The 15,193-nt window shown below is 46.5% G+C and overlaps 1 protein-coding gene and 1 long non-coding RNA gene across 4 annotated transcripts in view; one reads left to right on the forward strand and one right to left on the reverse strand.

Annotated features, from left to right (window-relative positions):
* The window catches only part of KLHL7 (kelch like family member 7), a 23,238-nt gene extending 21,068 nt beyond the window's left edge, over nt 1-2,170 (reverse strand). The window contains exon 1 of the mRNA XM_005020526.4: nt 1,860-2,170. Within this exon, the coding sequence (XP_005020583.2) occupies nt 1,860-1,979 (120 nt within the window). The 5' untranslated portion in view covers nt 1,980-2,170. The remainder of the gene's footprint in view (nt 1-1,859) is intronic.
* Nucleotides 2,080-9,319, forward strand: LOC140001594 (uncharacterized). 3 transcript variants are annotated; one of them, XR_011806966.1, is made up of 3 exons: nt 2,080-2,198; nt 4,327-5,670; nt 8,213-9,319. It is a non-coding gene; the product is annotated as an uncharacterized lncRNA (long non-coding RNA). The 3 variants fall into 3 exon arrangements; XR_011806965.1 differs by lacking the exon at nt 2,080-2,198 and having other exon boundaries at nt 2,215-5,090; nt 5,572-5,670; XR_011806967.1 differs by lacking the exon at nt 2,080-2,198 and having other exon boundaries at nt 2,215-4,390; nt 4,949-5,670.
* Nucleotides 9,320-15,193: the final 5,874 nt, after the last annotated feature.

Genomic DNA, 15,193 nt, shown 5'->3' on the forward strand with positions numbered 1-15,193 from the left:
CCAACTTTCTTTGTGCACCCATGGCTTTAAAACATTTAAGACTGAATCAATAAAAAAGACCATGTGAGAAAAATTTCAAAGGAAATCTTTTAAAGCTGGAATTCCCAGCACATCTGGTTCAAAATAAGTGTTGCACGTTAGCACTATAAGATACCATAAAATTCTGGGGGCAAGCTGTGCTAAGGCTTGCAATGCTGCTTGCCCTATGTGCTGTGTTTGTGAGGTATGCTTAGTGTCCACATGTTTACTGCCTCAGCTCAGCATTTGAAGCATCTCAGATATCCTAAAGCCTCTCTGGGCGTGGGAAGAAATATTTGTCAGCCAGAACGGATCATCGCTTTCCTTTCTCCCTCTGTGATGTGCCTGGGTGTGACTGCTCCGTTTCAAACACCGTACAGAAATTCCCAGCAAGAACTTCGTTCCAAAAGGGCCCACTTGCATCACTCCACAGCTCCAAGGATTCAATGCAAGACCAGCATTTCGTCAACCAGAGGACACACCCAGGCATCAGCTGGCATTGCCGAGCTTTGGGAGCTCAGCGACACCTTGCAAACCTACCCCAACTTCATTCTCAATAGCTTCCCTCTTGGCACATCTCCACTCAGCTACAAAGTGGCAACAGAGGACTTATGCGTGTGCTGTCAAATAGCTCAGTGACATTCACAAAGATATGGGTCACCTCATTCTGGAGACGAGCAACAACTTCTCCATGCTCCCAACATCTCACCAGAACTAAGCGCAGATGTGTTCACAGTTTGCTCTAAAATCCCATAAACGTAGCAGCTGCTTCCAGATCCCATCTCACACAAAAACTAGCTTCTTAAGAATTAGCCGTACCTTCCACCCAGACCATTTTCCTATATCATTAAACCAACGCAGTCAGATTGGTGGCGTTCTGCACGCAGGTTGCTATAACCACCACAGGCAAGTTTTCACACACAGCTTACTGAGGTTTTATAAGCACAGCACAATCCTGTTAAAAAGTTCTCAAAACACATAGGAGAGCTTCCTGCAGGTCCTATTGAACCACAGCATAATAAACCAGCCGATCCAGTATGCCTTCCTCTGGCTGCTCCTCCCACAAACAACCAGAAGAAGCAGGAGAGTCATGAGCTACACACAAGTTTCTAGAAGGGTGGACAGACGTGCAAAGCCACCACCTGAGGTCTGAGTTGAAGTTTTTGGGAAACTCTGGCACAATAAAAGATGTCAAAATCCAGGGTCGCATCCCCACTGGCACCCCAAATTTCAAGACATCCAGAAGTACCCACAGGTGTCACAGCAGCACTTCAGCTTCACCTTCTCACACCGGGGGCTCGATTCCCTCTACCCAAGCACAAAGAGCACCAGCACCTGGTGTCCCCCTGCCAGCAAGGACAGCGGTACGAGACAGATGGCATCCAGCTGAGTTACTGGGCTCAGCCGCACCCTGGAACATGTTTTACCTGATTCAAAGCAGAAAGAAACCCTACAAGAAGTAGGTCATAGGCTCCGAGCGCCAACGTCAGTCCTAGCGCCCCATTGCCTGAAGCCACCACAAACCCTCCATCGAAGCCAACTCAGTTCTTCATACACAGGGGCTGAGCTACGCAAAAAGCTTTATGCACACAAGTGCAATTGACAGCATTATTAATAAAAGATGCATAGGATATCGGATGTCGCCTTTCAGGACACAGCCCAGACAGGCGGGCACGTTAATACCCGCCGAGCAGCAAGTTCCCCTCACGCTTAGGGAGCCGCGCAGACCCCGCGCCCGCACCACAAGTTCGGGGCTCTCAAGGAGAGGAAAAACCCTCACCGCTCCTCAAATCAGCACGGGCAGATTTGGGGGGTTTCACGCGTTTTTCAACGCGCGTTACCTGCTTGCGCATGCAGTTCATGACGCCCATGAAGCCGGCCAGCAGCTTGGCCTCCTCGCGGGCCGCCAGCTTCTTCTCTGTCTTCTTCTTGCCGCCCTTCTCCGCCCCGGCGGCGGCCATGGCCCCTCACCGCCGGCACCGGGGGGCCGCCACCCCTCGCGGGCCGCATGCGGCTCCGCGGGGAGCCCTCGGAGACCGCCCCGCAGCCAACGGACAGACGGACGGACAAACGGCCGGGCGGACACACAGACAGACAGACGGGGGGGGATGCCGGAGCGGAGGAGGCGGCCCTGGGGCTGAGGGAGCGAGGCGGGGCTGCGCAGGCGCGGGCGCCATTTGGTGGGGCGCTGCCCCCGGCTGGGGTTAACAAAGGGTTGGGGAGGGCGTGGGGAAGGGGAACGGCCAGGACATGAAGGGGGCTCCGGGAAGGCTGGGGAGGGAGCCTTTGGCACGGGGTGTAAGGATAGGACGAGGGGTGATGGGCTTAAACTGAAAGAGGGGAGATTTAGATTGGATGTTAGGGGAAATTCTTTGCTCTGGGGGTGGTGAGGCGCTGGAGCAGGTTGCCCAGAGGAGCTGTGGGTGCCCCATCCTTGGAAATAGCATCACAGAATGGCTCGGGTTGGAAAGGACCTCACAGATCTTCTCCCACTGCCCTGCCATAAGGCGGGAATGCCACCCGCTAGATCAGGTTACCCAGGGTCTCATCCAACCTGGGCTTGAACACCTCCAGGGAATCCCTCTCGCCCAAGAGCCCAGGTCAGGGCTTGTTTTTAGAGGTTTATGCTCAATTCCTCACCTGAGGGGTTTTGAAGCTGTGTTGTTCTAGGGACTGGTGGTAGTTGTGTGCATTTGTGAGTGTTGAGTGAATGGTTTCATCCCATGCATGGAGACCACACCAGCTCCTGCTTTGAAGTTCCTCTGCCTTGCTCTGACAAGGTGGCAGCAAGGCTCAGGCTTGTGTGTGCTGAGGAGAGAGTTGTAATGCATTTATCATCGGATTACGAACTCAAAAAGGCTGGAAAAGACCTCCAAGATCATCTGGTCCATCCATCTCCCTACCACCAATGTCACCCGCTCAACCATGTCCCTAAGCACCACGTCCAGCCTTTCCTTGAACACCCCCAGGGACAGTGACGACACCACCTCCCTGGGCAACTCGTCCCAATGTCTTACTACTCTTTCTCAGAAGAAATGTCTACTAATTTCTAACCTAAACCTCCTCTATTTCATTGAAATAAATGCACTGACACACTTGGCTTTACAAATTTTACTATATGAGAGATATTCACAGATGAAGGGTGCATGTGGGAGCGGTGAGGTCCGGCTGTTCCAGTAGTGGTGATGAGTGGGGAGCAGAGCGTGATATCAAGGCAGCTGCATCACCACGAGCAGCCTGGATGCTGTATTAGAAAGAAAATTCTACATTTAGCTTAAATTTAAATGGTCTTATGAGTAAGTGTCCTAGCTGAGGTGAAATCCTATATTATTTTTTGATGAAAACCAGCTAGCATTTATGTGTGGGTATACCTGTGTTTATACATGCACTGCTGTGTGTAAATATACAAAGTTACAAATGAAGAACATGTCAAGATGAGAAAAAAAAAAAACATATTAATGTCCTAGATTTCTAAGACACCAGAATCTTGGAGTGATGGCAGAAAATCATGTAATCTCAGGACAGCATCTCTTACTCAGAATTTTTAGATGGAAATTGGAAAAAGTAGAAGTCAGCTCCTCGTGAAATCTGAGAAATTAAATTCAAATCATTTAAATGAAATGGGCAGTTTGTAACACAAATTGGGAATTTAATACAAGTGAAAGCATCATAATACGTCGTGTCTCATCTAAACACATTGTTATACTCAAATCACTCTACAAACATTAACAGTTTAATGATGTCTTATCTTCTGATTCACAAACTGAGGTTAAAATTAAAAACGGAAAGGGATTATACTCTTCTCTAAAGTGCATTTTATTTATGAGTTTGACAGGGAAATAACTGTTCTGGCACAAAGTATCATGTCTATTGCGGTTTTGAAAGTATATCAAATTGTATTTTGAGGGATGAACTAATGCTGCTAACGGGGTTAGTGCAGCACAGCTGAATACTCTGAAATGTTTTTGTGAGCATTGTTTGCTTAATCCAATAATTTCTAATCCACAGCGTGGTAGAAATGTTTCCATTGAGAAGCTGAAGTAATATCTGTGTTATGCTGAAATTTGGAAGATTAGGAGGGCCTGGTTCTGTGGTACAGACTCAAAAGGGCACTGAGTACTGGTTGTGTTCAACTCTTTGCTAGACTGAGACAAACTCAGGATATTTGCAGCAGGATGCTCTTCTGCTGCTTTGACATTGGGGTCAGATTAATTTCCCTTTTGTCATGCTAGCATTAATAATTTCTTATATACTGTTTATAAATGGTGATTGTTCACTTTTGCCTTGTTTTCTTTCCAATTCACAAAGCAAGACTAGAAGTAAAGAAGGCAAAGAAGACTGGAGTAAAAGACTAGAAGTTCTGAATCTGAATGTATGTGATAACACCTTATTTCACCATGATTTGGAGTGATGATGGCAGCTACTGCCATGATATAGATAGAGCTGTCATTCTAGCTTTATGTCTTGTTATCTTGAGCCTGGGCCTACTCACCCTTCCCCCCATGCTACTCCTCGGTTCAGATGAAGAAATGCTACTTTCACCCTCCCCTTCCTCTACCAGCACAGCCTCTGCCTCTTGTGGGAAAAGTGGGTATGTTGGGGAAGGTGGGGAGAATGAGGAGAGTTGGGGGTCTTATGAGGAAAGTGAGGGGGAAGAAGGGAGTTGTGCTGGATATGGAGAATGTCTCATGCCAACTTGCAGTGCTGATTTCACCATGAAATGGTGGATCCCAAGGGAGCTCTCATCCCTCGGAGATCAGGATACTAGGAGAGAAGCCCTTCCGTCCTGTGCCAGGCCACCTCCCTTCAAAAGCATGGCAATCCTCTCCCAAAGCTTTGATGTTACAGTGATGCCTAGCGGTATTATGGTTCTATTTTTGGCAGCACTGTAGTGAAAGATACAAATGCCTTTGGTTGGCTTTTGTGGCAGGTCAAGTTTCTTCTGCTTATGTGACATGAATGACGGATGGACCTGAGGGGTGCTGCTGTGCGAAGAGCCGACAGTCCTGATGAAGCAGTGGAGACAAATAGAAAGCCGTGGCTCTAGGGAATGGCAACAGGCTTTGCTAAGTGTATGCGGGCTGAAGCAGGGCTGGCACTTATGGCAAGAGAGAAAGATCGCCCAGATGATCCTCTAATTATATATTTAACACACACTGCTTTAAAAGCCAGCTCTCTTGAGTTTGTGATCAATTGATATTCTGTTGGTTAGAGAAATACAAGCCAACACATCACACCAGAGAACAAAAAAATAAATGACAAGCACTCCAATCAGATGCTACTGGATGAATGGGAATATGACATCAAAGATGAAAACAGACACTTAACGGGGGATGGTTTTAAGCCAGGGATTATCAGCAGGTTTGCCTCCGCAACATACCACGTGTGGGTCTCAGGTGTATTATCTAGCAAAGTGGCAAAAAGCTTTCTAATTTTGTAATGTTTCTGATTCTTTTTATGTTAACCCATCCCAGATATTTCAAAACAAAACAAAACAAAACAAAAACCTCCAGGTTGTTCTTCATTTACCTCAGATGAGTTCTTTTTTTGCAGTACAGCTGCACGTGAAAACCTTAACTGTGTTACGGCAGAAGGGGGACCAGGACAAGTCGCAGCACTGACACTCACAGGGGCATAAACTTCAAGGATGAGGTGGGTTTATCACCCCATTAGCTGGGACACCTTACTGCATGCATTAAGGAGATCGAATAACATTTACTTCCTTGCTCTCTCCGGAGCAGTGGGACGGCTTACTCTGCTGAAATCAGCATTCTGGTTTTGACTGGTACATTTTTAACTCTCGCTGATCTTCTTCGGAGCATGCTCTTACTGGCTGCCAGCAGCCTCTTCTGTGCAAGGACATCTTGTGCCACCTTTTGTGAGTCCTTCTGAGCTGTGCCAGAGCACGGGGGGAATTCTGTCTGAAGGATTTTCTCAGGTCTGAATTATTTCCAGGGTACTCCTTCCTAATCAGTTTATTAGAGGTCCTCCTGCTTTCTTGGCTCAGAGAGTTGTTTTACTGTCTTGAATTAAGGCTGTCTCAGCGCTGGTTTCAATTTTTCCTTTCCCTCCCCCCGTCATGGTTTAGACTCGTGCCTTCAGTTTAATGGAGGGCAGACTTGCACTTCTGTGAACTGTGGCTTACAACAGCCCCTGCTATTGCAAATTTTCTCTTCTGGTAGGTGCCTGATGCATCAGAGCTTTAAAGGCAGAGGAAAGAGAGGCTAAAAGGTGTTTGTTCTTTATTTGCTTGTAAGAAAGCAAATTTTACATCATTTCTTACATGATGTAAGAAAGTTAGTTTATTTGCCTTTTTGCGTTAAAGATTACGGTCCTGCTTGGTTATCCTGAGAACCCCAGACCACAAAATAACTCATAAGCAAAGCCTCAGCTGACGAAGTGACTCTTTGCAGACCACGTACCTGCTGAAGTTTTGCTGCGTGTTACCCCAAGCAGGAAATGAAAGTGGCACTCCCACCTCAGGGAGCAGGCAGAGTGGGGCTGCCCTGGGAGACGGGGTGAGCCGAGGTGACCCCAGTATGGCTGGTCACTGTGCTGGGATGGGATCTGCTCTGTTTCAAGCATCTGTGCCTCCAATTTTAGGGTCCCCACTGTAGAGAGCAGTTTGGGTACCCAAAACTTGATGCAGGCAGATGCCCCCTGCCCTCTCTGGGTGAATTTCATGCAATTTAATCACACTGTCATTGTAACACAACGCATCTGGATCTCAGTGGTGAGGTTTGGGACAGGATGGGGGAGTGACCGAGGGCAGCGTGGTCCTGGCAGCCCAGGTTGGTGCGTGCCTTGTGGCAGGCGGCGGTCCTTCCTCGCTGTCAGCACTTCTATCTTGGCTCGTTGGGGGATGATTTATCACCAGGGCCAGCCAAAGGAGGCCTTTGTGACACAGGCTTGTAAATACTCTGAAAATAATCTCCTTTTGGGAACAGATAAAATAAGCAATACGAGAAGGAAAGCAGAGGACTCCAGATCCCTGTCTGGCTGACCCCAGCCGGTGAGTGAGATGAGGTTAATTCTGCCACAGGATGCGCTGCACAAAGCCCTTTAGTCATTAACATCTGCCCTACTCTGAATGCATCTCTTCTTTTTTGTTAATGTTCGGCACTAATTCCAGACCTTCAGTTTAGCTTTTCCACTCTGGAGAACGATAAATATTTAGGCTGCCTACAATACTTTTATCCCAATTCACTTCTTTGCCCTTTCCTCGAGGAGAAAATAATATTTGTATGTGTCTCCAAGCCAGATCAGTAACTGTACTAGTGTGGGTTGTAATAATGTGTCAACAGAGCAGCAGAACATGGCAAGCGTGTGTCGGCACACCAGTGTTTGGGTTGGTTTTGCTGTCCTGGTGCCCTGCGAGGCTGTCCCATGGGATCTGGCCAGGGGCTGGGACAGCGGATCCTGCACGTCCTGCTGTGCTCTTGGATCCTGCAGACGCCCAGGACTTCCTTGTCCATGGGTCAGAAGAGCAAGCAGCCCTGCTGAGGGAGATTTTGCAGCAAGGTCATAGTAACTGTAGGATAAAAAAAATGAAGTTCACAGGGGAATGAGGTGTGAAAAAAGAAGTAGCTTTTTTGATTTCCATACTTGAAGTTAGTGGGCACAAACCTGATGAAGACTAAAACCTGCATTCTGTTCAGGGAGTTGTAGATCCCATAACCTTAAAGTGACAACATGCTATAGTTAGCACCTGTCTCCCTCAAGCACCTTCTGCCTTTCAGTATGTTCTAGCAACCAGAGCCCCCAGATGCTGTCTTCTCCTCCTCAGATCTAGTCTTCTCCTGGGAGAAACCCAGAAGGAAAAGGATTAGCTGCAGCTCGATATCTCCTGTTGAGGATGGCTCCAGTGTTAGAAGATCCACTCCACAAGTTGGCAGTGTGTGTTCCAGTGGCTGAACTTGTTAAAGCTCACAGTACATTAGCCTCAGAGCTGGAAACAAGATCATGGAGTAGTGGAGCTGTTTGTGCAAAGTCCAACTCAATGAGTAACGCTGCCTTCTTGTGTTACAGAGGGTGTCAGTCTCTCCATAACTAAGGTTTCAGCAGTTCAGAGATGTGTTTTCAGACAAATAATAAATATTATCTGCCCTTCCAGTAAAAGTCTGTATTCAAACTTCTTGAATGTGAATATTTTCAACATGAATTTGAAAGGTTTAAATTTCTCTTTTTGAAATAGGAACATTCAGGACAATGCAGGGACAATGAAGCCAGGGAGAGATTCCATCTGAATTACTGTCGTCTCTGTGAGCTTTGCCCTCAGCTGAACTGAGGTACAGAAAAGGAGCACAGCTCTAACAGCTGAGCATAGCTGCCATCACACCTACCAAGGAAGGCTCCCAAATGTTGGATCTCATCAACAGAAAAAGTTGCTATGAGTAGTTCCAATTCATAGCTTTTACTGATTTGCCTACAATGAACAAGGGATATTCCTGAATCTCTTCTACCTGAATAAGCCAATAAATAAATTGCTTCTTCTTTGAATACACACACACACACAAAAGACAGGCTTGCCAACACATGGGAAAAACCCTTACGGAGGCACACTTTTAACATGGTTTTTGTTTTGTTTTGTTTTTGTAGCAGAAACTAGGAAATAGCAGAACTGCCTTCCTGGTGATGCTGGATTCTCTCATCATTCAGAGGAACTCGCAGCCTCTACACCCCACCGGTCCACATGATTGCAGTTCTATATATATATTTTTAAACAAATCACATTTTTCCCTTCCAAATGCTGCCTGTAATGGGATGCCTTCAAGAAAACAATGCATGAGTCATCCTCAAGAGACGTGCGGTGGAGGCACCTCCTTTGGAACAAAGTCATGTACGTTCATCTGAAATACCCAGTTATAAACATGATGGTGATACTTACATAATTGCCCGATGGCCTTAGAAGCAATCTGTTTTTTATTGTTGTTGTTGTTGTTTGATTTTTTATGACAGTAAGCATTACTGTTGGCTTGTTGATGTTAAAAGTTAGAATAACAGCACACGGAGATTAAAATGCCAGCTCAGTTATAGCTTGTTCTGGGTTATGTTAAGAAAAGAAGCATGAGCCAGTGATCATTTAAAACTCGTAAAACTTTTATTCCTTGTTAAACACTTCTTGTTTGAATGCCTGGATGTAAAAGATACTTTCTGAGGGTTGATACTAGTGGAACTTCAAGGTGGATGGAGAGCTCACTAGGGATTATGGTGAGCAAGATAGTAGCACGCACAGACTTCTGTGGATTGTTTTTTTTTTTTTGTTTTTGTTTTTGTTTTTGTTTTTTTTTTTTTTTTTCTGTGTCCATTTCTGTATTAGGAAAATATTATTATAGAATAAATTTTCACAAATTTCCATTCATACATGGACTTTGTGCTGGCTTTGGTTTTCAACCCCTTTGCACTGGTTTCTAGTTTTCCCACTCCAAGAGGTAATGCAAGGAGAAAAAGCTTTGAGAAGGGCTAAATATATGTCAGAGCTTGCTTGTTGCAGGTGTGATGGAAGTCCTCACAAATTATAAATGAGTGGTATGGTTTATTTTGGGAGGAGCAACATCATTTTGCATGGCCTGATGCATGAAATTCAGGGAGTATGGAACTATACGCCCAGCCAGCAGGCCCGTGGTGTGGCTGCAATGCTCTCCTGTTGCTGCTGTTCCACCCTACCTAGGAGAATTGGTCCTATTGCTCTCTTTGTCACTGGGATAGCATGCATGTGCCGTGCATAAACACTAAGCCCAACTTCACCCACTCCCAAGAGAATTCACATGAGCTCTGGTGAGTAATAAAGGCTCAGGAAATCTGGTTAGTTGGCAAGTGAAGAGACTGTACAAAAAAATGAGTCATTCCAGCATCAAGCTGAAGAAAATAAAATAAAATACTTTGCCCCTCTAGCTCCTCTCTCCCCGGACACGCACTGGGCTGATGCTTTGGACATGTTTTATGGCACAGAGAAGGGAGATCTGTAGGGCCTGGGAGCAGCCTGGACTCCGAATGACTGCTGAAGGAGCAGCGAGACTCGGTGCTAATGAGGCTGCTCGCAGTAACGAGCTTTGAGGAACCATCTTGGAATGATGCTGACGTATTTGTCATGTTCATTTGACTAAATATTTGTTCTGTGGGTAGGAAGAAGCTGGTTTTGAAAGAAACAATGATTAATGATGATTAAGGGAAGCTGCTCTGCAGTTGACTGTAACTGATCCTCTTAGGTTCCAGCACAGTTAGCCATATGTAAAGAGTCTCTGCAGTCAGGACAAACACAGCTTAAAAGTATAAAGCAACAATTTATTGGCTCACACACATGCAAGATAGCTGGGATTTAACAAGCTACCAGAGCTCACATGCTCATGTCCCCTCAAAAGGGGGTCCTTGCAGCAAAGAGTCCTTGCAGCACCAGTCAGGATGGGGTGGGCTGGCCTCTGCTGCTTTCTGGAGCAGATCAGAGTTGTGGGGTTGCTGTCTTTCACCCAGTCTTTCACCGAGTTTTCACCCACCTCTGTAATTTTACCTTCACTTATTTTGCCTGGACCTCACGGCGCTTGGCCGCGGCCTTGCAATCCTCCCAGAAGCCTGAGCCAAGGTTATGCAGCTGGGCTGCATCAGAGCTAGACCTTGGATCCCTGGCACACAGACAGTGGAACCCATGGTGGGGTGGCAGGGGAGGTGACAGAGAGAGATAGGGGCACGAGGTAGGGCTTGGGAGAAGCGCTGGGTCTGTCTGGATGCCAGCCCAGGCAGTGTTAACTGAGTGCCTGTTGCTGGGATGCTGGGAACAGAGCTGCTGCCTTCAGCAGCGTGTGTTGTTGCTGCTTTAGAAAATAATCTAGAATCCAAGCAAATTAATAAAAGCCTTTATGAATATGTAAAGGTCAGACAGTGCCTGTTACGCCGTGGTGTCTCACTCTGTCGGCTGTGGCAGTGTGTTGGTGTCTCCCCCAAAACACACACACCACTGCATGGATATAACAGGGCAGTTTCCACCAGGCACCGAGGGGGCTGTGACACAGCCCCCGACCCACTTTTATCCAAAATAAACAACGCTTCTCACTGCCCCCCTCCTGCCTGCAAGCCACAGGATCGTCAGCTCCAAGGCCAGATTCATGCTGTTGTGAACAGCTGCAGATCGGAGATGTAAGCACTTAGGAAAACCACAAGTCCAGCTCGGGGTGGTATGCTGGATGAATGTCAGTGGAACAGCTCACTTAACCTATCTGAAATCCTCCCGAGGCTTTCTTTAGATGGTTGGGTTCTTCCCTGCCCTGTGCAGCCCTGGCGTGTCCTGTCAAGCAGCAGTGTTACTGCATTGCCACACAAGTGATGCTTGCAGCAGGTGAGAGGCTGGCTGCACTGACTCCATCACAGAAATGAGCCTGTACAGGGCTTTGTGTCTCAAGGGACCAAGAAACACGATGTCCCGCAGTGCAGGAACTGCGAAACCTACTGGGGAGCTGCAGGCCCTACGTGGCCAGCAAGAAGCACGGTTATGGTGTTGCAAGGGCTGCTCCAAAGAGTCTTAGTCTTGCAAGATGCATCCCCTCTGGCTTGGTCTTGCCAAGTGTCTAAAAACATTAAATCTGTTGGCATAGATCCTGAGCTACAGAGATCTAAGCAAAGCAGAGAGCCAGCCCTGCAGAAGGTCAGGCTCAAAACAGCGACCGATGATTGCAAAGGCTTATTTTTGTTTCTGTTCTCACGAGAAGAAAGGAAACTGAACATGGAAATGGAGAAAGGGGGGGCAAATTTATCTCCTGCAGCTTCTGCACCGGCCTCCAGAACAATGCTGCTGTGCCCGAAGCACAGTGGGGCAGGTGGGGTGAGCTTTGGTGCAGGCAGTTACCTCTGATAGACCGTGTCTGCCCCAGACGAGGATGTCCTGGTCCCATTCACTGCTCAGGGCAGCTGCACGGGGGTTGCACAACAGTTCTCCCTTAAGTTGTGTCCGCCCCAGGAGGTTGTGTTGTCAGTGCTGAAATGGTGGGTAAGTAAACAGGATATTTTGTGGTATGTGTGTGTGGGGAAAAAAAAAAAAGGTGTATTACTTCTTATAGTTCGGTCAAAACAGATTTTTGTACTGACGTTTGTATGAGAAATTCTGATACCGTAAGAATATTCAGTCCTAATCTTCATTGAAGTTACACAATGAGGTATTTGCAGATTACCAAGGCGGACTTCTGAGGCTGACACGAGCATAGTCAAGATGAGCAATCAGTGCTCCTGGTGGTCTTTGTGCAGCCACAGTCAGACACAGGCTGATCTGTGATCTGACCGGTGTGAAAGACGGTGGTTTGGGACGTTTACAGCAGGTAAATGACAAAAATGAGGAGAAGTAATAAAACTCAGCACTGGGATGCAACAAGCCAATGAAGGATATGCATCTGGGAGAGACAACAGGATCTGTACAGGCTGAGTTCTGGGTGTCCCATCTTCTCCGGCCTAGCCTGAGGCTGAGGGAAGAGCAGACAAGGCGCAGGCCGTGCAGTTGGTGCCCGCACAAGACCAGCCAGGCTCACAGCAAAAAGATAACAGGCAAAGCCAGCAGACTCAGGGGCACGACACGCAGCCTCCAAGGAGAAACAAACTTCAGTCTGAGACCTTGAATATGAAACAGAGCTGAAACACTTGTAAACCCTTTGAGAAGACACAGGAGGGGGAGATCACCTCTCAGCAGCTCCCCGTGGAGACAAACTGGCAGAGGCAAGGGGAGAGGGGTCATAAAGGAAATTCAAACAAATCCAGTCCTGCTGGATAGGAGGATGGCAAGCCTGACAATTGTACGTGTGGTGTGGACAGTTTCACTGTTTTAGAGATACGCTTTATCTAATGGCTTTCATATGCAAGTGTAAGATAATTGAGTTTAAGCTGGCCATTCATTTCTGCTGTCATTGATTCTGGGGAAAACAGAAATAGTTAGTGTGAAGGACGAGGGCACTCATAACTCATGGTCTGGGAAGTGCAGACAGGGCCCTGGCTGAAGGCAGAAGCATCATATTTCAGCACAAACACACACACACAAAAAGAAAAGGTGATAGCCAGAGGCTTGGGCTGTGGGAAGAAACCTGCTCAGACTGAGGTGAGAGGCGTTCTTCAAGCACAGCAGTGCTAAGAAGCTGCTTTCCCATATTTCACAAACACTTTCTGAGTATTTTCTTTCCTTTCGTGTCTTCTTCCTATGCCATATCCATGATTTCCCTAATATTGTGATTTAACTTAATTGTTGGTTAAGTGGAGTTTTTTAACAAGTCTTTTGTAAAAACCTTTTGAAACATCTTTTTTTTTTTTTTTTTTTTTTTTTTTTTTTTTTAATTTTAATTTAATTTTTCCCTTTCTAGCAGGGGTACATCACTACCGGGGGAGCAGTGCTCTCCTTTCAGCTGTGTGACCCCCACCCTTCAGCTCGCTCCCGAGCAGCCAAGCACTGACAGCATGTTTCTGGCCTGCCAACCCTAATACCTTGGGCAGTAGATGTCTTCTTTTAGCAGCAGCCATCTGCTGCCAAATTGCTTTGCCAATGCTCTTCTGATTTCTAGGCAGCCTGAAATCCAGGACAAGCGTGCTCAGGAAGCTGGGCAGAGGGCATGTCAGGCTTCCTACCTGTTCCTACATGGAGCAGCTGCTCAGCACACGAGTCCCTGAGTGTACCTTTGCCTATTGCCAAGCTCAAACCCTAGGGCCCTGCCCTCCAAGCCCCACGTTTGGCTGCCCTGGAGGTCTTGTTTCCTCTCCTCTTGCTTTCCACCACATTCCTCTCATCAAGGATACCAACTGCAATGATTACTTCATGTTATTCTTCTGTCCTCACCCCTCTCTGTTAGCCCAGTGAATTTCCTTCTTATGGAAAAATTTCCTGACTTTGTATATTGTGAATTTTCTGAAGAATTCATAAATTTCAGACCACCCACTCATCTGCAGGCCCCTGTTATTGTTTCTGTTCCTACACTCCAAGGAAAAGGAGACTCCAGGAGACAAAAAACCTTGTTTTGTTAAAGACTCTTCTTTTTATTTTTATTTTATTTATTTTTTTTTTTGAAGTCTGGGTTTGTGCTATGCTAGGCTGCAAATTTATTTGAAAAGGCCTATTTTTGTTTGGCTTCATGGCAAAATCTGGCCATGGGAAGGGAAGGGAAGGGAAGGGAAGGGAAGGGAAGGGAAGGGAAGGGAAGGGAAGGGAAGGGAAGGGAAGGGAAGGGAAGGGAAGGGAAGGGAAGGGAAGGGAAGGGAAGGGAAGGGAAGGGAAGGGAAGGGAAGGGAAGGGAAGGGAAGGGAAGGGAAGGGAAGGGAAGGGAGCAGTAGATGGACTTGATGTCTGCCTTGCCCTGTGCAGACAGTGGGAACTCCTCAAGTGAAAATGTAGCAAGAATATATACTATTTTTTTTCATGTAAACATTCAGTATTTTTATTGTGAGTAAAATTAAACATCTCAAATGTAAAAATGTTGCATATATTTTCTTTTCAATTTATACTGGTTTACATAACCAATTTCTAATATCTCATTTATTTTAACAAACCTTTGTTTTGGACTTACGTATCTTTGGAGTGCAACAGCTAAGTATTCTTCTAAAGTTAGCGATCGTTATATCTTTCAAGAGATGTTTAACAAGTTCATTTCCTTTTCAGCTAATCGTTTAAAAATATCTGGCTGGGTCATTTTTATTTACACATAGTAGATGAGGTTTGAATCATTTCCTCTCATTCTTTTTTATCGCGCGTCTCTTGAGGGAGTGTAAAATAGAGCAATAACACTGACATGTTGCTTTCTGCCCATTTCACTCCTCCACCAGTTTTCAGGACGAGGATTTGCACCAGCCCTGCTGGTGCTGGAAGTGTTAACACCTGGACAGCGAAATCCGTGCTCAACCCCATCCCCTCCAGCAGATGTCATTGCGACAATGGGAAATACCGCTGGGGATGCTTGTGATGAGAGGTCCTGTGCCAAGGGAGGCAAAAAGCTTTCTTGTAGTCGGCTTCCTTTCTGTCAAAATGTGATAGCTCTCTCAGCGTTAGCATTTACGGAGTGCATTGCGTTTCTGTGATGCTTTGAAAAGCATGGTGGCTATTAAAACGTAGTCACCAGTGGGGTCACTGGGCTGTGGTTCGTGGCAGCAGGGTTTATACGCTCCGAGGGTGGCCACAAATACAGATGTATACGTGCACACGTGCATGTGCAGTTCTGTTTGT

The sequence above is a fragment of the Anas platyrhynchos genome, chromosome 2 (genome assembly GCF_047663525.1).
Source record: "Anas platyrhynchos isolate ZD024472 breed Pekin duck chromosome 2, IASCAAS_PekinDuck_T2T, whole genome shotgun sequence".
Taxonomy (NCBI): Eukaryota; Metazoa; Chordata; class Aves; order Anseriformes; family Anatidae; genus Anas; species Anas platyrhynchos.